Genomic DNA, 26849 nt, shown 5'->3' on the forward strand with positions numbered 1-26849 from the left:
GATTGATTGTTGTTGGATTTGTACAGGTTAATCTGAATTTAATGTGTTTCCAAAGATATGAAAGATTTATTAGGTTACTGGTGACTGACTTATTTGGCCGATCACATGAAAACCGTGTGCTGCCGTGTGGGGATGTATCATTTTTGGAAATTGGGAACCATTTTTGAAATTCAAGATATTTTTTTTGTTTTGACAAACATTTTCGAAATGCATGATTTTTTTTGAATCAGCAAACATTTTGGAATTGATGTTTTTTGCAATTCGCAAAAAAATTGAATTTTGTGAACATTTTCAAAAATTCATGTATAATTTTTGAATATGTGAACATGTTTTGAATCCAAAAATATTTATTCAAAATCATGACATTTTTTATTTCTACAAACTTTTTTGAAAATCATGAATATTTTCTGAATATGCAAACATTTGTTTTAATCACAAACATTTTTTTGAATCAGTGAATATTTTATGACTTCATGATTACTTTTTTCCAAATTCTCAATTTTTAGGATTTTAGAATTTTTCTGAAATCCTAAATTATATAAAGAAGAAAAAAAATACAAAACAGAAAATAAAAAATGAAATGAAAAAATAGGGTGCCTTGTACATGTGCTGGCCCAAAAGGGCACTCTTGGTAAGAGGGGGGTGCGCGTTGTGCCTCCTACCAGCATGCATCGCGTGAAATAGGACCTCCCCAACAACTCCCACCCCCATGTGAGCTCCTATCTGCAACATTTCACAACGAATAACAGCCCTAAGAACACACAAATAGCCAGTTGGGTCGACCCAAAAGTGGGAGCGTTGTGCAAAATTCTACAAATTATTGCGCTCCCTAGGGGTCGAAGACAGGACCTCCACCTCTCACGCGCACGAGCCTAGCCAATGACCAGATAGAGCAAAATTGCGTTATTAATGAGTTGCGCCGAGTTTTAAGAACTACAAACATCCATAGGTTTGAATTTTTAAAAAAAATTGAACGCGTTTTTCTATGAAAAAATTGATTACCTTTTGAGACGCGTGCATTTTCAAAATACTGAACAATTTTTTAAAACACAAACAATTTTGGAAATTAGAATACATTTTGAAATTCTAAACAAATTTTGAATTATTTTTTTACATTTTTAAATTAAAAATAAATTTTGTACTAAACCTGGGATAGCCGATCGAAATTCCCCTCGCCGACAGCCTAGGCCCACACTCCCAAATGTTGACCAAGGCCCACCAGCCGCCAGCCCAGCCTAGGCGTGACTTGGTCAAAATCGGGAACAGCCAAGCAGATCTATCGACTGGATCGCTCCTGGGAGTTTCAACATCCATAAAATTGTCAGCTCATGTTTAACGAACTTGTTGTTGTATTCATACTTTGGTACAAATGCAACTTCATAGAAAAAATTGGTAACACCATTCAAAAAAGAAAAGTTAATGCTTAACAACATATAGTCTAATTTCGACGATCTCGCTGAAACAAAGCTAATCATGAAGATAATCCGAGTAATGGTTTGCGAGAGATATGATTTTGAAGTTTCAAAAGTAACATTTGTGGAGTGCTGACATCATTGCTTTTGTCGCCCATAGACGCATGCATATCGCTGGTGAATCATTTCGCTAATATTTTTTGTCCATTTAAAATTAGCTTGTATGGTCTCATGTGGAATAAAAATGTGGAATGTGATCATGCTGAGCTCATCTGACGCTGTCGTGTGCTCCAAATACAGTCAATATTTGTTGCTTGGTCATTGTTTGAGGAAAGATTAAATCAAGGCAAATATGTTCGATAAGCACCTCTTCATCAATTGTCCGAAAGTCATACAGATTTGCCAACAACTCACTCCAAGCCACCGCCCCGTACAAGGTACTGGGCGGTTACGTGTTCCACTGAACATTTTGAGTCGCCCACACAATCTAACTCTCCTGGGCTACAACTTCGGTATCGATCAGCGATGGCGAACCCTAATCTGACAGCTGGTTACGTGTTCCAACCCACCGGCCGTGAGCTCATCGACCACTACCTCGTCCCGAGGGCGGGGCTGGGCGGCGACATCTTCCCCGGCTTCATCGAGGAGGGCGTGGACGTCTTATCCTTGCCCCCGCGTGAGCTCCCCTTCCGGGAAAACCACATAAGGGATTATGGCGAGGTATGGGGCTTCTTCTTCGCGGCAAAGTCCGCCGGCGAGACGTGCCCGACGCCGGGCGCAGGCGGGTGCTGGGTGCAGTACGGCACGGAGAAGCCGTACTACGGCAGCGAGGGCGGCCGGGAGGCAGTGGCGTTCCGACGCAGGTTCGCATACCGCTACATGTGGAAGGGCGGGGCGGTATGGTCGCCGGCGCGCTGGCTGATGAAGGAGTACCGGCTCAACAGGGACGCGGCCGCCTTCCGCCGCGCGCACCCGGACCCCGAGGCGCGGGACGTCGTCTTCGTGGTCCACAAGGTCTACCGGAAGCCGGTGCTCCCCCCGCCTGCCGACAGCAGCTCCAGCGACAGCGAGGAGGAGGGCTCCGAGCGCTCCATGGTGTTGAAGAGGAAGCGGTCGTAGAATTATGCAACTGCATGTTGATTTCTTCAGAGTTGTTGTGTCTCTATTTCGCTTCATTTCAGTTCTGGATTCTCGATCTAGTTGAGGTAGTTTTATTGGTCCGTTTCATTCGAAGTACAATGTAATCAGCTTCCCTCGCAGCATCTGCCAGAACAGTTCGGAGGTATTACCACCGTTTCATTTTATGATTTATGTTTTATGTGAACGTGAGTCTTGGTGTGTGATGTCTTCCCATCTGAATAATGTTAGATTTTATGATCTATCTTCATGGTTCGCTTTGTTTCGAATTATTGGAATCGCAGTAGTATGTTTAGGAGTAATGGTTACTACTCCAGTTTCAGTTTCAAAATGGTTTGAGAGAGAGATATAATTTTGAATACCACTCCAGGAAACAAGCTAAAGATGTCTTCACATCTGAATAATTGGGAGCTAATTAAGCTTTGGATGACTTTGCTGGACATAAGCACCATATTACTATAAGCTGTAATGTTCATGCATCTGTGACTTACCTAACAGATTTTAAACCAACAAATAGTACATCCGGTCGTCAGGTCGCGCAGGACTGTTTCTGAAGCGACTTCTAAATTCTAATGAAGCTTGGATCAAAGATCAATGGTGAGATCACCATTCACACTTTCCTGCAGATGGTTACCCAATTCTGGAAATTATTTCTTAAACCCCGACGATCCATGGCATTGAAGATAAGTGGACCTGGAGTTGGGATTCAAAAGGAGTTTTTTCGGCGAAGTTAGTATATAGTGCTTATTTCACTGCGGCAATCAATTGCAGTATGGATTGCACCATAAGGCAATTCTGGGCGCCGTTGAAGTGCAAACTTTTTCTTTGGCTCGTCGTCGTGTTTGGACGGCAGACCGTCTTGCCAAGAGGGATTTAGCACATAATGATACTTGTTGTTTCTGTACCTCTACATAGGAGGCGGCTCATTTCAATCATTTGGAGCTCGGTGTTGCAATGGGCAAATCTGAGCGAGATTGTTCCCTCGGCTTCCCTTCCAATCCATGATGGTGGCAGGAGGCCAGGTCGAGAACTCATGGCACAAAGAGAAAGGCTTTACATTCCTAGGTGTCTCTAATCATCTGGAGCATATGGTGAGAGAGGAACAAGAGGGTTTTCAACAACACATACTTGCCTTTTTGAAGAGTCATCAATCAGTTTAAAACCGATGCTTGGCAATAGGCCGATGCAGGTCTTGGTTGTTTCATATTATGATTTAGATTTTATGTGGACGTGAGTCTTGGTCGTTTCTTACCATGTTTGGGTTGTTCGTAGCTTTGTTTCGTTCATCTAGTTCGGGAAATAAGGTTGAGCCATGTAATTACAACATTTTAAAAAACTGCCAGGATAGTTCAGGAGGTATATCCTTCAACCTTCAAGAGTAGTAGTTTAGAGAGACAAAATTAGGGTTGGCTACAGAAAAGTTGTAATCACCTAATAATAGTGCCGAAACTTGTAAATATGTGAAAATTGGTACTCCCTTATTTTATTCAGTGCACATACAAATAGTTTGCCTTTTTGTAAATTGGACTGAACTGAGACACTAGTAGTAGATGTTATTTTTGTTTGAACTATAGACTAGTAGTAGAGATGTCAATGCTATTATTTTTTTGACCCCCAGATGTCAATGCTATTGACTGGAGTGTTGGGCAATCATTGCAAGGATGTGCAGTTTCAGTTTATAAGGCTATATATGTTCATGATCCAGGGGACTAAATTTTTGCTGGTCATTTCACTCCAGAGCTTAGCCTTGTCAGGTAGGTCTTGTAGCACTTGCATGTGCCGAGTAGTTAGTTTCCACTTCCAACATAGCAGCAGACCATGGCTCCATGGCCGAGGCCAATCAACGATTTTGCATTTCAAATAACTTGCTGAGTGCAATAACCATACTTGTACAAGCCGTAATATTCATGTATATCTGTGACTTGCCGTCCTGACTTCAATTGATTTTTTTTTTGAAAAATGATTCCACAACTGTAGTGTAGGATTGCTACTACCTCCCAAGCAACATTTTGGCTGTTTCTTCCAGCTAAACACTATCTGGCAGCAACGTTTTGGCTGCGTCTTTTCCGGCCAAACATGGCTGCACCCCCATGCGGCTTCGGTGCTGGACCCCGCTTTGCATGCGTTTGTGCATGGCGTGCAAATTTGCACCCTTTCCGTTCATCCATGCCTAGACGCAGCCGATGCATTGCTTTTCCCGATACTAAGGCCAAGCATGTTCTACACTGTCGTGTCATTCTGCAAGAAGACGAACCGCTTACTGCTAAGAGTCTGGCCAAGTACTCCAAACTGTTTGAACATTCCCTTGCGGTGGACATTGTCCAGGCGTTTGCAGATTACTATGGGTGAGATATAGTGGGAAAGTCTTGAACTCATGGGCATATGAACCCGGTTTTCAAAAATGCATTTTAAACGCGTTTTAAATGACAAAAAATTCAAAACAAACGCATACATCTTCGCACACATGTGTATGCAGCACAAAGTTTTGTGAAAAAAATCTCTTTATTTTGCCTCTGCGAAAAAGACAACATTCAATGCTTCTAAGTAGCGTTCTACGATGCATTTCTTTTTTTCTTTTTTGGACATGCCAAAGAAAAAGTTGTTTTTCCGTAAAACTTTCTGTGTGCACATACAATGTGAAAATATATGTGTGAAACTTCTTCAGAGTTTTTTGGCATTTAGAATGAGTTTTCCAAAGTAGGTACATCCATTTACTTTCCGGGTGGGACATGCCTAACACCGTGCTTTCCAGGCTGCACCATACCACTGCCAGTGTTCGGACTATCATAGCTTTGTGTCGTGCCCCCTTCTCCATCCCCCATTGGACCCATCATTGGTCTTTATGGAGTGCAATCTTCGTGCGATTTGCGGGAATGTTCACGGTTTTAATTGTCTTACCAAACGCGCTACCGTTTGTTTCATTATTTCTGCTGCCTCTCCTGCTGTGGTTTGTCTCAAAGCATTCAAACTGGACCTTATTGTGCTGCCCACGGTGATCAATACGCTGGCCCAAGCTTTCAGGACTTCTTCTTCTTCCCCATGGTCGGCACCCAGGAGGCATTCTTCTCACCTGGCAGCGCTCAGCGGTGTCCATCTCCAGTCCCACCATTGTCTTGCACCACATTACGGCTCTCGTCTCTACTGTCGTGGAGAACCTGTACTCGTGGTTGACTGGGATTTATGGCCTCAAGGCAGTGACGACAAGTTGCAGTCCCCGGCAGACCTCCAGGATGCAGGGTTTTGTGTGCTGGTTCATGGCTGCTTGGGGGCAACTTCAACTTAATCACTTCCTGTGTTGGCAAGAACAATAACCATATCAATCACCGCATTTCTGTCCGAAGAACTCCTGATGAAGCACATGCTCTTCGGCGGCCAACGCTGGTGGGGCTTCCTTCCTGGGCATCCTGCGGACCAGATCTGTCGGGGTACACTTCTCCACCACCAGCTAGTCAAGCTCCTCGACGCGGACGGATGTCGAGAACCACTTCCCCATGGTTTCGTTCGCCGCGCGAGACTACTTCGGCTTGCGGGTCACGGTCGTCGGTGGCCCTCTTCCATTTTCGCTTCGCGACCATGGTCGCCTAAGCGGCGTATTGCATGGGTCCATCCCTGGCCATCCTTGGATTTGGCTATATCGACCGACACAGAGGATTAAGGTGAAAGGTTGTACAAGCTATAGGTGTGTGGTAATAGCAGAGGATGCAAGGAGGCGAATGCGTGAGGATGAAGATGAAGGGAGGGAAGGCGAAATTACCTTTTCTCCCCCGCTTTATAGCTGCCGCAATAAAACTGAACGGTTTGGCCTCACGGTGTGACAAGCGCCCCACATCCTCTACGGTTTCCCATTCCGCGAGATGTGGGTGTGCGAATTCAGGCATTATCATCATGACATCGCGTGAGCATCCTCAAGGGTCTATGAGCCTATTTGACAAGACAACACAGGCCTGGCTGTGACGATTCAATCAACCGGAGACTTGACATCATAGCTCGGAACGCGGGGCATCGGCCTTCAGCGAGCTCCGCGTCGCAGCCGAGCCTGCAACGGAAGGCGTTTCAGGAGTCCTCGTGGTGAGCAGGCCCGCAGATGTCTTCAAGGTCGAGCTCCCAGAAAGAAGTCCCGACATCCAACACAAAGACGAGGAGTTCATCTCGGTTCTCGAAGACCAAAGAGCTCCAACCCCACACAAGCTCGGGGGCTACTAAAGGTGTGACGCACCGAGGGTGCCTTCTCCACAGGGAGCCTGGCAGTAGACCTGCCAAGGGGCCCAGGAGGCCGACCACATAGCTAGCAACAGGAAGGTGCCTGGAGGAATGGGTAGGCTTCCAAGGATCATCTTGCCCCCCAAACCAGCATGGTGGTGGCCATGATTGGATCTTTCTCTTGTAAAACTATAGCCCTCACCGTGCATATAAGGAGATGGCTATAGGGCTCTCATTTCGATATACTCTAATAGACTAGACTCTCGGTAGCAACCTCATCTTCGCCACTGTAATCCCTCGCTCGACGTACACCCACCATGAATAAGAACTCAAAGCATGACATAGAGTATTACTCCTCACTAGAGGCCTGAATCAGGCTAAAAACCCTTGTGCCACCTCCGATCTGGTACATACGGCCACGTTCACCACCCCACCGAGGGTACTGACCAAATTATGCAACGCCAGAGCTTATCAAGTCCAGCACCCAATGAGGACAGCCAACAACAACGAAAAACAGGCGGCGCCCCGATAGGAACAAGAAGGCGATGCACGGCGAGTGGCAGTGTGCGACGCGTGGATGGGAGGTTTTGGCGGCCCTAGGGTCTGTAAACTGTGTCATCTCTCATAATTGATGCAAGCACAGCATGGAAGTGGGAGGCAACTATGCGACACATACCCAAGCAACCCCCTGCAATGGCCACAACGCTCAGGCCCACACCCCCACACGCCCGACCAAAGGGGCCACTCAACGCACATGCCTGGTCAAAATCGAGACCACTAGCGAAATCGACCGCCTCGATCGCTCCTGGGAGATTTTGCCCCATGGAGCTTAGTGATTTAGGAGGTGCGTGTATTTTGAAAAAGGAAAGCCATCCATAAATTTGTCAACCCATGTTTAATGAACTTCTTGTTGTATTGGTATCAAAGTTGTCACCTTTTAACTTTGGTACGAAGGCAACTTCATAGAAAATTTTGGTGACATTTTTGGAAGAAAGAAAAAACATCAAAGCTTAACAACATATGGGTCTAGTTTTGATGATCTTGTCTAAACAACAGGCCATGGAGATAGATTGTAAATCCGAATAATGGTTCGAGAGATATATAATTCCGAAGTTTCAAATAACATTAAGAGCGATGACATCATTGCTTTTATCACCCATAGATGCATGTGTGAAATGTTCCACTATATTTTTACCCCTTTAAAATTAGCATGTATGGTATCACAGGGATAAAAATGTGCAGTGTGGTCATGTAGAGCTCATCTAGCATTGTGAGGCTCTAAATATGGTCAATATTTTTTGCTTGGTTACTGTTCGAGGAAATATTAAGCCAAGAAAAACATGTTCGACAAGCACCTCAAGTTGCTGCCTCTCAGAGGTACTCCGCTCCTTCCCAAGACAAAATTCACCTCTTCATTAACTGTCTAATAGCCATGCAGATTTGGCAACAACTCACGCCTACTTGCTTCCGAGACTTATGGGTTATTGCCACACCAAAATTAACCTCAAAAACTTCATTTAGCCATAGGTGCGTGCGTGGGACTTTCACACGATGAATTTTCTCTGGTCTTTCTTGTGGTACCGAAACAAAACAGCGGTGTGAGGGAGGATGGAAGAAGTGTGGAGCGGAACGGAAAACCTTTCCTTTTTTAGATAGGAAGAGACATATATAGATATAAATATTAAAGTATAGATATAGAGATAGAGATGTTTTTTAAACATCCATAAAGTTGTCGTTCCATGTTTGTCGCCTAGTAACTTTGCTACTAAGCCAACTTCATAGAAAAACAAATTATGACACATGTGAAAGATATAAACGTCGAAGCTCAACAACATAGGGTCTAGTTTCAGGGATTTCGTCGAAACAAAGCAGACCATGGAGATGCACAAAAAATGGTTTGAGAGATACATCATTTTGAAGCTTACGAAAAATATCATTTAGAGCACCGACGTCATTGATTTTGTCGCTATATGTTTCCCTTTAAAATAAGCATGTAAGGTCTCATATTGAATAAAAAATATGAAGTGTGATCATGTCGACCTCATCTAGCACTGCCATGCTCAATATTGTCAATATTTGTTCCTTGGTTATTGTTGGAGGAAAGATTGAACCAAGGCAAATATGTTCGATGTCCACCTCTCCGACCCGCCGCCCATACGAGGTACCCTGTTCCTTCCAAAGACACGTACCTCTTCATCAACTGTCTGTAACCCATGCAGATTTGGCAACAACCAATGCCTACTTGCTTCTGGGGCTTATGGGTTGTTGTTATGCCAAAAGCAAGCTCAAAAGCTTCATTTAGTCAGAGGTGCCGCTCTCAATTATCTGAACTAGAGACTTAGGGAATGTTGCGGCGTTCCGAAGCCTAGATCACCCTCCCTCTCTTACTAGTAGAAGTAACATTTAGAGCGCCGACATGATTGCATTGTCGGATGGATGCACGCATATCGATGGTGAATTGTTCCGCTATTTTTTATCTCTTTAAAATTAGCATGTATGGTCTCATATTGGATAAAAATGTGGAGTGTCTTCATGCCGAGCTCATCTAGCGTTGTCGTGCTCCAAATATAGTCAATATTTGTTGCTTGATTATTGTTCGGTGACAAATTAAATCAACTAACATATGTTTGACAGTCACCTCTCGTAAGCCACCGGCCATGTAAGGTACTTCGTTCCTTCCGAAAACACAAATCACCTCTTCAACAACTGTCCGAAAGCCACGCGAATTTGGCAACAACTTACTCTTATGCTGCCTACTTGCTTCGGGAGGGGGAGGGGTGCTATGTCAAAAGCAACCTCAAAAACTTCATTTAGCCAGAGGTGTGCCTCTCTCAATTACTTGGAAATTTTGAGACTCAAGAATGCTAAGGTGTTTCGAAGCCTACATCACCCTCCCTCTTGTATATTTATATTAGGGATATTTTGTGGACTCTAATCCGATGCCAGTTGTTTTGGGCCAAGCATGGTTGTGAAACAAAGCCGAGACGAAACCGAAAAAGCCCATTCAGTCTGACCCTATTTTTAGATTTGACACTCTTGATCAATGACCCTGCTTCGTTATTGTTTGAGGAAAGATTAAACCAAGGCAAGTATGTTCGACAAGCACCTCTCCCCACCCGCCGCCCATACAAGGTACCCCGTTCCATCCAAAGACACATAAACTCTTCGTCAATTGTCCGAAACCCATGCGGATTTGGCAACAACCCACGCCTACTTGCTTCCGAGGCTTATGGGTTGTTGCTACTCCAAAAGCAAGCTCAAAAACTTCATTTAGTCCGAGGTGCCTCTCTCAATTATCTGAATTTGGGACTTAGGGAATGCTGCATGATCACCCTCCCTCTCTTACCAGTAGAAGTAACATTTAGAGCGGCGAAATCATTGCTTTGTCGAATAGATGCATGCATATCGAAGGCGAATCATTCCATTAGGTTATTTTTTTTATCTCTTTAGAATTAGCATGTATGGTCTCATATGGGATAAAAATGTGGATTGTGATCATGCCGAGCTCATCTAGCGTTGTGGTGCTTCAAATATAGTCAATATTTGTTGCTCGGTTATTGTTGGAGGACAACTTAAATCAACGAAAATATGTTTGACAATCACCTCTCGTAAGCCGCCGCCGGTGTAAGGTACTCTTTCCTTCCAAAAACACAAATCACCTCTTCATCAACTGTCCGAAAGCCATGCAGATTTGCAACAACTTACCCTTCTGCCGCCTCCTTGCTTTGGAAAGCAACCTTAAAAACTCCATTTAGCCAGAGGCGTGCCTCTCCCGATTCTTTGGAAATTTTGGGACTTGGGAAATGTAAGGTGTTCCGCAGCCTAGATCACCCTCTCAGATTGGACACTCTTGATCAAGGGGCCATCAAATTTTGTTTGAACTGAGCACATGCGGCCCAATTTGACACCCCCTATCTGGTGTGCCATCTGTACTTGCTTCTGGAACCTTCCTTGCTAACTGCCATGATGTCGTCCCATCTACAAAAGGAGGAGGAGCAGCAGGGCCCCCGGATCTGAGTTCTCCCATGGCATAATCGAACTATCTGATCCACCCAACATTTCGCGTCGCCCACAGAACCTACCCCTCCTAGCCAAGCTACAACTTCGGCATCGGTCGGCGATGGCTAATCTGGCAGCAGCTGGCTACGTGTTCCAACCCACCAGCCATGAGCTCGTCGGCTACTACCTCATGCCCAGGGCGGGGCTCGGCGGCTTCTTCCTCCCCAGCGTCATCGCGGAGGGTGTGGACGTCTTGTCCTTGCGCCCACGCGCACTCTCCTACCGGGAAAACCACAGGAGGGATTACGGCGAGGTATGGGGCTTCTTCTTCGCGGCAAAGCCCGCCGGCGAGACGTGCCCGACGCCGGGTGCGGGCGGGTACTGGGAGCAGTACAGCCAAGAGAAGGCGTACTATGGCAGCGAGGGCGGCCAGGAGGCAATGGCGTTCCGGCACAGGTTCGCGTACCGCTACACGTGGAGGGACGGGGAGGTAATCTCGTAGGGGCCAATAGCACCTGTGCAACGGTTTTCATGCGAATTGGAAGGAGTGTGATGTAGTTCGAATGAATGGTTGTGGTGCGACGTATTTGAAGCCAACAATAGCTCCAATGCGACATGGCTCTGTTTAACCATGAAATGAAAAACACGAGGGGTTAGCGATTTGAGTTATGACATGCGGGACCCACTAGTTACTCGCATGCGGGTGGTACCCACAACTTACCCATATAAGCATGCCCGTGCTCATAACCGTGCCCCGACCCGAGCGAGCCACAGCCCGAGCCAGGCCCCCCTCCATTGCTTGCCCTGCCTCTTTCCCACCTTCTTCTTCCTCTGCTCCGACAACGAAGCGCGCCGCCGGCGAGTGATGTCTAGCTCGACTTTGGCCTCCCGCCAATCATGGACGCGGTATGGTCCACTGCCGTTGACAAGATGCCCCGATTGCCCGCGCATGGAGCCTCTGAAGCATTTGACTTGTGTGAGGGAAGAAAATGGCAACCATGGGCACGAGTTTGTGAAATTCTTGAGCAAGCCACAGCCGAGGCAGGTTAGATCTGTGTTCTTGACCAATCGTATGGTCTAATTTCTCCCGATTTCTTTCTTTTTTCCTCGAATTAGGGCGGTGGATCTGGTGGCAGATCTAGGATTCATGCGCCGCCGGCCCCCTGTTTTTCAGGTTCTGAAGAAATGTGGGCATTTTGAGTGGCTCGATGACTATGTTGAAAGGTTGAAATTGGAGGCATCAGCCCCAACCCAAGAGCTCAATTTGGGGGGGGGGGGGGCTTGCCGCGGAACAAGCCCCCAATTTGGTGGACATAGCTGATCCAATGATGCACAATGCAGAACTGAAGTGTGAATTGAACAAAATGGGCAAGCAACTAAAGCATATGATCGATTTGAAGCAGCAAGCAAATATGATGGATGGAGCATTTTATTGTTGTGTCATTGCTATGGGTTTATTTTACTTGATGTTCATCAATCGCTAGAATTTGTTAGAGTTTCAGTTAGTGTGTCAGCTAGTTTTAGGGGTTCCCTAATTTCAGTTATTGTGTCTATAGCTAGTAGTGCCCAGTAGTTTGATTTAGCCAGGGATCATTTGTTAGATGAATTTGAATTTGTGTGAAGCAAAACTTGCTTGAATTATTGTAATGATATTCTCAGGGGCCCTGTTCAGTGTTCATGCTCCATTTCCTCTGTTTTTGTTCTTCAGTTAACAGAGTACACACCCAAATTCAGTTTCTAGTAAAAACAAAACTGGGCTGCCGAATAGATGTTGGGCCGTGAGAAAGTAACCATGCCCAAATAGAGACCAGCCCACCCGCGTAGGGGCACTAGCCCACCTCTAACTTCGGCAAATAAAATGTTACTTGTTTTTACTTTAGCCTTTTTCTTGCACTAGATTTTGTGATGGATCGTTTTTTGATGCACTAAAATTAAATGTTACTTGTTTTAATGCATGTCTACGGTTCCATGAACTAAATGAGTTGCATGCTTGCATGAAGTAAATTAGTTTGCATTTCCTAGTTGCATGTCCATAGTGGGTTTGCATGGGGCTCCTAGTTGCATGTCCATGGTTTGGCCAATATTTTGAAGATGGTGTGTGTAGTGATTGGGGTGTAGCAACCCGGGCCCGTAGCAACCCATAGCAATACAAAAATAATAGCAAGAACAACCCATAGCAATCTACAAATAATAGCATGAAACACACAATATGTATAGTAGCATAACGATTATATAGAAGCATAACGATTGCAACCCATAGTTCCACGATAGGCTTACAACTCCACGATAGCCTTACAACTTAAAATACTAATACAACTTAATAATAGTAGCATAACGATTACAACTTAAAAAAACTAATACGATAGATATATAGCAAGCTAGATAGATCGGGGAGCACCAAACGCGGGTTCTTCTTCGGGTTCTTCTTTTCTTCCTCCTCCGGGTGAACAACTGATGACCCATAAGTATAGGGGATCTATCGTAGTCCTTTCGATAAGTAAGAGTGTCGAACCCAACGAGGAGCAGAAGGAAATGATAAGCGGTTTTCAGCAAGGTATTCTCTGCAAGCACTCGAATAATAGGTAACAGATAGTTTTGTGATAAGATAATTGGTAACGAGCAACAAGTAACAAAAGTAAATAAAATGCAGCAAGGTGGCCCAATCCTTTTGTAGCAAAGGACAAGCCTGGACAAACTCTTATATGATGTAAAGCGCTCCCGAGGACACATGGGAATATCGTCAAGCTAATTTTCATTACGTTCATATGATTCGCGTTCGGTACTTTGATAATTTGGTATGTGGGTGGACCGGTGCTTGGGTACCGTCCTTACTTGGACAAGCATCCCACTTATGATTAACCTCTATTGCAAAAATCCACCTAACCATAGCATGAAACATGCGGATCCAAATCAGCCCCTTACGAAGCAACGCATAAACTAGGGTTTAAGCTTTTGTCACTCTAGCAACCCATCATCTACTTATTACTTCCCAATGCCTTCCTCTAGGCCCAAATAATGGTGAAGTGTCATGTAGTCGACGTTCACATAACACCACTAGAGGAGAGACAACATACATCTCATCAAAATATCGAACGAATACCAAATTCACATGACTACTAATAGCAAGACTTCTCCCATGTCCTCAGGAACAAACGTAACTACTCACAAAGCATATTCATGTTCATAATCGGAGGGGTATTAATATGCATAAATTATCTGAACATATGATCTTCCACCAAATAAACCAACTAGCATCAACTACAAAGAATAATTAACACTACTAGCAACCCACATGTGCCAATCTCAGACTTGGAGACAAGAATTGGATACAAGATATGAACTAGGGTTTGAGAGGAGATGGTGCTGGTGAAGATGTTGATGGATATTGACCCCCTCCCGATGAGAGGTTCATTGGTGATGACGATGGCGATGATTTCCCCCTCCCGGAGGGAAGTTTCCCCGGCAGAACGGCTCCGCCAGAGCCCTAGATTGGTTCCGCCAAGGTTCCGCCTCGTGGCGACGGAGTCTCGTCCGGAAAGATGGCTTATGATTTTTTTTCCTCATCTAAAGACTCCATATAGCAGAAGATGGGCATCGGAGGGCCACCAGGGGGCCCATGAGGTAGGGGGCGTGTCCAGGGGGTAGGGCGCGCCCCCCACCTCGTGGGCAGGGTGTGGCCCCCCTCTGGAACTTCTTGCACTCATTATTTATTATATATTCTGAAAATGACTTTCGTGAAGTTTCAGGACTTTTGGAGCTGTGCAGAATAGGTCTCTAATATTTGCTCCTTTTCCAACCCAGAATCCCAGCTGCCAGCATTCTCCCTCTTTATGTAAACCTTGTAAAATAAGAGAGAATAGGCATAAGTATTGTGACATAATGTGCAATAACAGCCCATCATGCAATAAATATAGATATAAAAGCATGATGCAAAATGGACGTATCAACTCCCCCAAGCTTAGACCTCGTTTGTCCTCAAGCGAAAGCAGAAATCGAAAAATATGTCCACATGTTTAGAGATAGAGGTGTCGATAAAAATAAAATACGAACATGAGGGCATCATGATCATTCTTAGAACAGTACCTTATATAATTCTTGTCATATCATCTCTTATGCTAGGGTAACAATTCAATCACAATTTCAAGTATGAATCATAAACTTCATTGAAAACTAACAAACTATAATCTCAGTCATTAAAGCAATTGCAATTTATCATAACATAGGAAAGAGTCAATATATAATAGCTTTTCAGCAAGTCCACATACTCAACTATCATATAGTCTTTCACCATTGCTAACACTCACGCAATACTTATGGGTATGGAGTTTTAATCGGACACAGAGAAAGATAGGGGCTTATAGTTTTGCCTGCCAACGTTTTACCTCAAGGGTAATGTCAACAATAATAGTTCTTGAAAACTCACATCCAATTAGCCATATATACCAAGATCTTTCCAACATATTGTGCTTGCCAAAAGATAAAATGTAAAAGGAAAGGTGAAGATCACCATGACTCTTATGTAAGGTAGGAGATAAAAGTAAAAGATAGGCCCTTCGCAGAGGGAAGCAGAGGTTGTCATGCGCTTTTATGGTTGGATGCACAAAATCTTAATGCGAAAGAATGTCACTTTATATTGCCACTTGTGATATGGACCTTTATTATGCAGTCCGTCGCTTTTATTTTTTCCATATCACACGATCGTATAAAGCTTATTTTCTCCCACACTAATAAGTCATACATATTTAGAGAGCAATTTTTATTGCTTGCACCGATGACAACTTACTTGGAGGATCTTACTCAATCCATAGGTAGGTATGGTGGACTCTCATGGCAAAACTAGGTTTAAGGATATTTGGAAGCACAAGTAGTATCTCTACTTGGTGCAAAGAATTGGCTAGCATGAGAGGGAAAGGCAAGCTCAACCATGTTGGATGATCCATGACAATATAATTTATCTCAGATGTAAGAAAACATAACCCATTACGTTGTCTTCCTTGTCCAACGTCAACTCTTTAGCATGTCATATTTTAATGAGTGCTCACAATCATATGTCCAAGATAGTATATTTATATGTGAAGACCTCTCTTTCTTTATTACTTCCTATTAATTGCAATGATGACCAAAACTATGTTTGTCAACTCTCAACAACTTTTATTCATCATACTCTTTCTATGTGAGCTCATTACTCTCCATAAGATCCATATGATCTCTTTTATTTCCTTTTTATTCTTTCTCTTTTCTTTTATTACCTCAAGATCATGGCAAAATAATCAAGCCCTTGAATCAACACTAATCTTTATTATATATAGCTCACGGACTCGATTACACAGAAGGATCATAAAGCAAAACTCAAAACTAGATCATGCCATAAACTTTTATTCTACTAGATCAAGATACTACTAATAAGATCAAACTAAGAAAAATGGTAAAGATAGAGATGTGATGGTGATACGATACTGGGGCACTCCCCCAAGCTTGGCAGTTGCCAAGGGGAGTGCGCATACCCATGTGATTATGTCTCCTTTGTTGGTGAAGAAGGTTGTGGTTTTGTTGATGACGTAGGCTTGTCGTCCTTCTTCCAAGGCATAGGCTCACCATCATAGAAGGATGATCGAGTCTCCTGAAACCTCAAATCTTCAGCCAAACTCATCCTCTTGAATCTATATTCATATTCACAGTTTTGATTTTGCAGGTCATAGATCTGGGCTTGGAGGTGCTCGATTTTCTCATGAAGCTTGAAGATGGCCTCCCCAATGTCCTTGACGTCCAGCTTGTGGTTATTGGTGAACTCTGTGATCATAATGTGATTGGAATCGAGTCCACGCTCCACCATCTCCTGACACATGAAAACTTCTTGCTCCAATACCTCGAGCCTTGCCTCCGTGCTTCCGGTCTTCCTTGGTCCCTCAACATCACGGATGTGCAACAACCCCTCACGCATCTCAATGGTTTGAGGGTGTTGCAGCACTTCCGCGAGGTAGGGGTTGATGACCTTCTCGAAGAACTGGTCCTTGGGGGCACTTGAAGACGACATGACGACCTAGATCTATCAGAAAAATAGCTCGAAACAAAGACATGAGATTTTGCGTGATATTGTGGTCAAAACCTTCGGGAGGTTATATAATGAATTCTTACCGACCAAAATACGTGTTGTGTAAGCAAACGGAGTCCGGAGAGCACACGAGGTGCCCACGAGGTAGGGGCGCGCCTATGGGGTAGGGCACGCCCTCCACCCTCGTGGAGCCCTAGTGTCCTTCCCGGACTGCTTCTTATTTTTCTATTTTTCTAAATATTCCAAAACAGAAGAAAATTGCCATTAGAACTGTTTTGGAGTCGGTTTACTTGCCGTACCACATACCTATTCCTTTTTGGAGTCTGAAACGTTCCGGAAAGTGTCCCTTATGTATTCCTCCGGGGTTACGGTTTCAATAACATTGGTTTCAACATTTATAGGATTACCTGAGATATAATGTTTAATTCTTTGACCGTTCACCACCTTCGGATTTGTGCCTTCGAAGTTGTTGATTTTTATGGCACCGGAACGATAGACCTCCTCGATAACATAAGGACCCTCCCATTTAGAGAGGAGTTTTCCTGCAAAAAAACTTAAACGAGAGTTGTATAGCAGTACATAATCACCTACATTAAACTCACACTTTTGTATTCTTTTGTCATGCCATCTTTTAACTTTTTCTTTAAACAATTTGGCATTCTCATAGGCTTGGGTTCTCCATTCATCAAGTGAGCTACTGTCAAATAACCTTTTCTCACCGGCAAGTTTGAAATCATAATTGAGCTCTTTAATATCCCAATAAGCCTTATGCTCTAGTTCGAGAGGTAAGTGACATGCTTTTCCATAAACCATTTTATACGGAGACATGCCCATAGGATTTTTATATGCAGTTCTATAGGCCCATAATGCATCATCCGGTTTCTTAGAACAATTCTTTCTAGATCTATTAACAGTCTTTTGCAAAATTAATTTGAGCTCTCTATTGCTCAATTCTACTTGACCACTAGACTGGGGGTGATAAGGAGATGCAATTCTATGATTAACATCATACTTAGCAAGCACTTTACGGAAAGCACCATGGATAAAATGTGAACCACCATCAGTCATTAAATATCTAGGGACTCCAAACCTCGGAAAAATAACTTCTTTAAGCATCTTAATAGCGGTGTTATGATCAGCACTACTAGTTGGAATAGCTTCTACCCACTTAGTAACGTAATCAACGGCAACTAAAATATGTGTATATCCATTAGAGGCTGGAAAAGGTCCCATATAATCAAAGCCCCAAACATCAAAGGGTTCAATAATAAGTGAATAATTCATAGGCATTTCTTGACATCTACTAATATAACCAATTCTTTGACATTCATCACAAGATAAAACAAACTTACGGGAATCCTTAAAGAGAGTAGGCCAATAAAAACCGGATTGCAATACCTTATGTGCAGTTCTATCTCCAGCGTGGTGTCCTCCATAAGCTTCAGAGTGACACTTGCGTAGGATCTGTTCCTGTTCATGCTCAGGTACACAACGTCTAATAACACCATCTACTCCTTCTTTATAAAGATGTGGGTCATCCCAAAAGTAATGCCTCAAATCATAGAAAAACTTTTTCTTTTGCTGCTATGTGAAACTAGGTGGTATAAATTTAGCAACAATATAATTAGCATAATCAGCATACCATGGAGCAGTGTGAGAAGCATTTATGACATTTAATTGTTCATCAGGAAAGCTATCATCAATAGGTAGTGGGTCATCAAGAACATTTTCTAACCTAGACAAGTTGTCTGCAATGGGGTTCTCAGCTCCCTTTCTATCAATAATATGCAAATCAAATTCTTGTAGCAAGAGAACCCATCTAATAAGTCTAGGTTTAGCATCTTTCTTTTCCATAAGGTATTTCATAGCAGCATGATCCGTGTGAATAGTTACTTTAGAATCAACAATATATGGTCTAAACTTATCATAAGCAAATACAACTTCTAGGAATTCCTTTTCAATAGTAGCATAATTTCTCTGAGCATTGCTAGAGTTTTACTAGCATATTGAATAACATTTAATTTCTTATCAACTCTTTGCCCTAGAACAACACCTACAGCATAATCACTGGCATGACACATAATTTCAAAGGGTAAATTGCAATCAGGTGGCTGAACAATAGGTGCAGAGATCAATGCTTTCTTAAGTATTTCAAATTCCTCTACACAATCATCATAAAAAACAAATGGTATATCTTTTTGTAATAAATTAGTCAGAGGCCGAGAAATTTTTTAGAAGTCCTTAATGAACCTCCTATAAAAACCGGCATGGCCAAGGAAACTTCTTATACCTTTGATGTCCTTGGGACATGGCATCTTTTTAATAGCATCAACCTTGGCTTTATCAACCTCAATACCTCTTTCAGAAATTTTATGCCCCAAGACAATACCTTCATTAACCATAAAGTGGCACTTTTCCCAAATCAAGACAAGATTAGTTTCTTCACATCTCTGCAAAACTCGGTCAAGGTTGCTTAAGCAATCATCAAAAGAGGATCCATAGACGGAAAAATCGTCCATGAAAACCTCACAAATCTTTTCACAAAAGTCAGACAATATAGCCATCATGCATCTTTGAAAGGTAGCAGGTGCATTATATAAACCAAAAGGCATACGTCCATAATCAAAAGTACCAAAAGGGCAAGTAAAGTAGTCTTTGAGAGAAACCAGAATAACCATCTAGAAAGCAAAAATGTGTATGTTTGGATAATCTTTCTAGCATTTGATCGATAAAAGGTAAGGGGTAATGATCTTTTTTAGTAGCTTTATTTAATTTGCGGAAATCAATTACCATCCTATAACCTGTAATAATTCTTTGCGGGATCAACTCATCTTTATCATTAGGAACGACAGTAATACCTCCCTTCTTAGGGACACAATGGAAAGGACTTACCCACTGACTATCAGCAACGGGATAAATTATACCTGCCTCAAGAAGCTTTAGTATTTCCTTTCTTACCACTTCCTTCATCTTAGGATTCAGCTGTCGTTGATGATCACGAACTGGTTTGGCATCTTCCTCCAAATATATTTTGTGTTGACTGATACGTCTCCAACGTATCTATAATTTTTGATTGCTCCATGCTATATTATCTACTATTTTGGACTATATTGGGCTTTATTTTCCACTTTTATATTATTTTTGGGACTAACCTATTAACCGGAGGCCCAGACCAGAATTGCTGTTTTTTGCCTATTTCAGTGTTTCGAAGAAACGGAATATCAAACGGAGTCCAAACGGAATAAAATCTTCGGGAACGTGATTTTCTCACTGAACGTGATCCAGGGGACTTGGACCCTGCTCCAAGGAACAAAAGAGGCGGTCACGAGGGTGGGGGCGCGCCCCCCTAGGGCACGCCCCCTGCCTCGTGGGCCCCTTGTTGCTCCTCCGGCATACTTCTTCCTCCTATATATACACACATACCCCCAAACGATCAAAACAGGAGCCAAAAACCTAATTCCACCGCCACAACTTTCTGTATCCACGAGATCCCATCTTGGGGCCTGTTCCGGAGCTTCGCCGGAAGAGGGCCGTCATCACGGAGGGCTTCTACATCATCATAGCCTCTTCGATGAAGTGTGAGTAGTTTGCCTCAGACCTTCGGGTCCATAGTTAGTAGCTAGATGGCTTCTTCTCTCTCTTTGAATCTCAATACAAAGTTCTCCCCCTCTCTCGTGGAGATCTATTCGATGTAATCTTCTTTTTGCGGTGTGTTTGTTGAGACCGATGAATTGTGGGTTTATGATCAAGTCTATCTATGAATAATATTTGAATCTTCTCTGAATTCTTTTATGTATGATTGGTTCTCTTTGCAAGTCTTTTCGAATTATCCGTTTGGTTTGGCCAACTAGATTGGTAGTTCTTGCCATGGGAGAAGTGCTTAGCTTTGGGTTCGATCTTGCGGTGTCCTTGCCCAGTGACAGAAGGGGCAGCAAGGCACGTATTGTATCGTTTCCATCGAGGATAACAAGATGGTGTTTATTTCATATTGCATGAATTTATCTCTCTACATCATGTCATCTTGCTTAAGGCGTTACTCTGTTTTTAACTTAATACTCTAGATGCATGCTGGATAGTGGTCGATGAGTGGAGTAATAGTAGTAGATGCAGAATCGTTTCGATCTACTTGTCACGGACGTGATGCCTATATACATGATCATGCCTAGATATTCTCATAATTATGCACAATTCTATCAATTGCTCAATAGTAATTTGTTCACCCATCGTAGAATACTTATGCTCTTGAGAGAAGCCACCAGTGAAACCTATGGCCCCCGGGTCTATTCTCATCATATCAATCTCCATCACTTTTATATTGTTTTGCTATTTACTTTGCCTTTACTTTTTACTTTGCATCTTTATATCAAAAATACCAAAAAATATTCTATCTATCAGATCTCACTCTCGTAAGTGACCGTGAAGGGTTTGACAACCCCTAATCGCGTTGGTTGCAAGTAGCTATCGTTTTGTGCAGGTACGAGGGACTTGAGCGTGGCCTCCTACTGGATTGATACCTTGGTTCTCAAAAACTAAGGGAAATACTTACGCTACTCTGTTGCATCATCCCTTCCTCTTCGGGGAAAACCAACGCAAGCTCAAGACGTAGCAAGAAGGATTTCTGGCGCCGTTGCCGGGGAGTCTACGCAAAAAGTCAATATACCAAGTACCCATCACAATCCCTATCTCTCGCATTACATTATTTGCCATTTGCCTCTCGTTTTCCTCTCCCCTCAATTCACCCTTACCGTTTTATTCGCCCTCTCTCTCTATCCTCCCTCTCTATTTGCCTCTTTTGCCCGTTTGCTCTTGTTTGCTCGTGTGTTAGGTTGCTTGTTTGTCGCGATGGCTCAAGATACTACTAAATTGTGTGACTTCACCAATACCAATAATAATGATTTCCTTAGCACTCCAATTTCTCCTCTTACCGATGCTGAATCTTGTGAAATTAATAGTGCTTTGTTGAATCTTGTTATGAAAGATCAATTCGCCGGCCTTCCTAGTGAAGATGTCGCTACTCATTTGAATAGCTTCGTTGATTTATGTGATATGCAAAAGAAAAAAGATGTCAATAATGATGTCGTTAAATTGATGATATTTCCTTTTTCGCTTAGAGATCGTGCTAAAGCTTGGTTTTCGTCTTTGCCTAAGAATAGTATTGATTCATGGAACAAGTGCAAAGATGCTTTTATCTCTAAGTATTTTCCTCCCGCTAAGATCATCTCTCTTAGAAACGATATTATGAACTTTAAACAACTTGATCATGAACATGTTGCACAAGCTTGGGAGAGAATGAAATTAATGATACGTAATTGCCCTACTCATGGTTTGAATTTGTGGATGATTATACAAAAAAATTATGTCGGATTGAATTTTGCTTCTAGAAATCTTTTAGATTCGGCTGCGGGAGGCACTTTTATGGAAATCACTTTAGGATATGCTACTAAACTCCTAGATAATACTATGGTTAATTATTCTCAATGGCATACTGAAAGAACATCTAATAAAAAAGTGCATGCGATAGAAGAAATTAATGTGTTGAGTGGAAAGATGGATGAACTTATGAAATTATTTGCTACTAAGAGTGTTTCTTCTGATCCTAATGATATGCCTTTGTCTACTTTGATTGAGAATAACAATGAATCTATGGATGTGAATTTTGTTGGTAGGAATAATTTTGGTAATAATGCTTATAGAGGGAATTTTAATCCTAGGCCATATCCTAGTAATCCTTCTAATAATTATGGGAATTCCTACAACAACTCTTATGGAAATTATAATAAGATACCCTCTGATTTTGAATCTAATATTAAAGAATTTATTTCTTCGCAAAAGAATTTTAATGCTATGATTGAAGAAAAATTGCTTAAGATTGATGATTTGGCTAGGAACGTTGATAGAATTGCTCTTGATGTTGATGCTTTGAAACTTAGATCTATTCCACCTAAGCATGATATTAATGAGTCTCTTAAAGCCATGAGAATTTCAATTGATGAGTGTAAAGAAAGAACCGCTAGGATGCGTGCTTCCAAAGATGCCTTTATTAAAGCGTGTTCTTCCAATTCCTATGAAAATAATGATGAAGATATAAAAGTTATTGATGTGTCTCCTATTAAATCTTTGTTTTGCAATATGAATCTTGATGGAACTTAATATGATCTTCCCTTACCTAGAAGGTGTTCTAAAAATTCGGAGTGTTTAGATCTTAATGATGAAATTGATGAAAGTGGGATGGAAAGAAATAAAAATTTAGATGTTGCTAAACCCACTATATTGGATTTCAAGGAATTTAATTATGAAAATTCCTCTTTGATTGATTGTATTTCCGTGTTGCAATCCGTGCTAAATTATCCACATGCTTATAGTCGAAATAAAGCCTTCACCGAACATATTGTTGATGCCTTGATGCAATCTTATGAAGAAAAACTTGAGTTGAAAGTTTCTATCCCTAGAAAACTCTATGATGAATGGGAACCAAATATTAAAATTAAAATTAAAAATCATGAGTTTTATGCTTTGTGTGATTTGGGTGCTAGTGTCTTTACTATTCCCAAGACTTTGTGTGATTTACTAGATTTTCGTAATTTTGATGATTGCTCTCTAAACTTGCATCTTGCGGATTCCACTATTAAGAAACCTATGGGAAGAATTAATGATGTTCTTATTGTTGCAAATAGGAATTATGTGCCCGTAGATTTCATTGTTCTTGATATAGATTGCAATCCTTCTTGCCCTATTATTCTTGGTAGACCTTTCCTTAGAACGGTTGGTGTGATTATTGATATGAAGGAAGGGAATATTAGATTTCAATTTCTGTTAAAAAAAAGGGCATGGAACACTTTCTAAGAAAGAAAATAAAATTACCATATGAAACTATCATGAGGGCCACTTATGGATTGCCTACCAAAGATGGCAATACCTAGATCTATTCTTGCTTGTTATGCCTAGCTAGGGGCGTTAAACGATAGCGCTTGTTGGGAGGCAACCCAATTTTATTTTTATTCCTTGTTATTTTCTCCTGTTTAGTAATAAATAAATTCTCTAGCCTCTGTTTTGGTTGTATTTTTTGTGTTTAGTTAGTGTTTGTGCCAAGTAGAACCGTTGGGAAGACTTGGGGAAAGTCTTGTTGAACTTGCTGTAAAAAACAGAAACTTTAGCGCTCACAAGAACTGCTGTCATTTTTATTTGAAGAGTGCTATTTAGTTAATTTTTTTTTCAGATGATTAATAGATAAATTACTCACGTCCAGAAATTTATTTTAGAATTTTTGGGGTTCCAGATCTTGCGCTAGCTACAGATTACTACAGACTGTTCTGTTTTTGACAGATTCTGTTTTTCGTGTGTTGTTTGCTTATTTTGATGAATCTATGGCAAGTAAAGTAGTTTATAATCCATAGAGAAGTTGGAATACAGTAGGTTTAACACCAAAATAAATAAAGAATGAGTTCATTACAGTACCTTGAAGAGGTATTTTGTTTTCTTTCGCTAACGGAGCTCACGAGTTTTCTATTTTGAGTTTTGTGTTGTGAAGTTTTCAAGTTTTGGGTGAATTCTTTTGATGGATCATGGAACAAGGAGTGGCAAGAGCCTAAGCTTGGGGATGCCCATGGCACCCCCAAGATAATCCAAGGACACCAAAAAGTCAAAGCTTGGGGATGCCCTGGAAGGCATCCCCTCTTTTCGTCCACTTCCATCAGTAATTTACTTGGAGCTATATTTTTACTCACCAACATGATATGTGTTTTGCTTGGAGCGTCTTGTATTATTTGTGTCTTTGTTTGTTAGCCACAATCATCCTTGTTGTACACACCTTTTGAGAGAGCCATACATGAATTAAAATTTGATAGAATACTCTATGTGCTTCACTTATATCCTTCGAGCTAGACAATTTTGGTATATGTGCTTCACTTAGATCTTTTAGAGCACGGTGGTGGATTCGTTTTAAAGAAACTATTGAATCTCTCATGCTTCGCTTAAATTAATTTGAGAGTCTCTTAATAGCATGGTAATTTTCCTAATAATAATATGCTTGGTATTCAAGATTTGTGAAACTTTGTTTTGAGTGTGTTGAATACTAAGAAAAGATTGAAGCATGATAATTGTTTTGAGATATGGAGGTGATAATATTAAAGTCATGCTAGTTGAGTACTTGTGAATTTAAAGAATACTTGTGTTGAAGTTTGTGATTCCCGTAGCATGCACGTATGGTCAACCGTTATGTGATGAAGTCGGAGCATGATTTATTTATTGATTGTCTTCCTTATGAGTGGCGGTCGGGGACGAGCGATGGTCTTTTCCTACCAATCTATCCCCCTAGGAGCATGCGCGTAGTACTTTGCTTTGATAGCTTCTAGATTTTTGTAATAAGTATATGAGTTATTTATGACTAATGTTGAGTCCATGGATTATACGCACTCCCACCCTTCCACCCTTGCTAGCCTCTCCAATACCGCGCACCTTTCGCTGGTATCATACACCTACCATATACCTTCCTCAAAACTGCCACCATACCTACCTATTATGGCATTTCCATAGCCATTCTGAGATATATTGCCATGCAACTTTCCACCATCTAGTTCATCATGGCACATCCATCATTGTCATATTGCATATCCCGGTACACCGCCGGATGCATTCACATAGAGTCATACCTTGTTTTAGTATCGAGTTGTAATTGTTGAGTTGTAAGAAAAATAAAAGTGTGATGATCATCATTATTAGAGCATTGTCCCAGTGAGGAAAGAATGATGGAGACTATGATTCCCCCACAAGTCGGGATGAGACTCTGGACGAAAAATAAAAAAAGAGGCCAAAGAAGCCCAAATAAAAAAAAGAAAGGCCATAAAAAAGAGAAAGGCCATATAAATATATATATATATATATATATATATATATATATAAAATGAGAGAAAAAGAGAGAAGGGACAATGTTACTATCCTTTTACCACACTTGTGCTTCAAAGTAGCACCATGATCTTCATAGTAGAGAGTCTCTCATGTTATCACTTTCATATACTAGTGGGAATCTTTCATTATAGAACTTGTCTTGTATATTCCAATGATGGGCTTCCTCAAATTGCCCTAGGTCTTCATGAGCAAGCAAGTTGGATGCACACCCACTAGTTTCTTTTGTTGAGCTTTCATATACTTATAGCTCTAGTGCATCCGTTGCATGGCAATCCTTACTCACTCACATTGATATCTATTAATGGGCATCTCCATAGCCCGTTGATACGCCTAGTTGATGTGAGACTATCTTCTCCCTTTTTGTCTTCTCCACAACCACCATTCTATTCCACCTATAGTGCTATATCCATGGCTCACGCTCATGTATTGCGTGAAGATTGAAAAAGTTTTGAAAAAGTTAGAGTATGAAACAATTGCTTGGCTTGTCATCGGGGTTGTGCATGATTTAAATACTTTGTGTGGGGAATATGGAGCATAGCCAGTAGGGATGGCAATTTTATACATGGATCTGGATACCCATGGATACCCGACCCAGTTGGGCAAGGGTATGGAGCACATTTCTGCCCATGGGTCTATGGATATGGATACCCACAAACAGTTGGGTTGGGAACGATTATAGTTTGTGCTCCATGGATATCCAATGGATACCCGTATGACATGTGGGACCATATGCTAGTGACAGTAGAAATAACGAATCAATGGGAAATAGCAGGCAATATGCAACTGGTGCCATAAGCTATATGCTGCAAAATCAACCTCTAGTATGTCACACTTAAAGACTCATTGTATTACTTGTTGCCTACTTATGCATGTAGCTTATGTTGACATTTGTGAGTGAATGATGTTGAGTTAATTTCATCCTTGGTAAGGCTTCATGTTGACTTTTCTATGCCCATGGGGCTCCATGGGTATGTGGGTATCCAGCAGGTTTGGGCATGGGCACAAGTTGTGCCCATGGATAATTTGGTGGATGGGAAGAGGGTAGGAAGATGGGTCATGGATTGGATTTGGACCAGCTCCACCCACCCAAAACCCGACCCATTGCCATCCCTGATAGCCAGACTATATGATTTTGTAGGGATAAC

General features: G+C 41.9%; 1 protein-coding gene across 1 annotated transcript; it reads left to right on the plus strand.

Annotated features, from left to right (window-relative positions):
* The first annotated feature begins 1937 nt into the window (after window positions 1-1937).
* On the plus strand, window positions 1938-2531 carry LOC123191759 (NAC transcription factor 56-like). The gene has a single exon (XM_044604377.1). It carries the CDS (start codon window positions 1938-1940, stop codon window positions 2529-2531), a length of 594 nt encoding a protein of 197 aa, XP_044460312.1.
* Window positions 2532-26849: the final 24318 nt, after the last annotated feature.

This window comes from Triticum aestivum, chromosome 2A (genome assembly GCF_018294505.1).
Source record: "Triticum aestivum cultivar Chinese Spring chromosome 2A, IWGSC CS RefSeq v2.1, whole genome shotgun sequence".
Taxonomy (NCBI): domain Eukaryota; kingdom Viridiplantae; phylum Streptophyta; class Magnoliopsida; order Poales; family Poaceae; genus Triticum; species Triticum aestivum.

Coding starts and splice junctions, on each gene's coding strand:
- LOC123191759 (XM_044604377.1), top strand. CDS start 1,938: ATGGCGAACCCTAATCTGACAGCTGGTTACGTGTTCCAACCCACCGGC.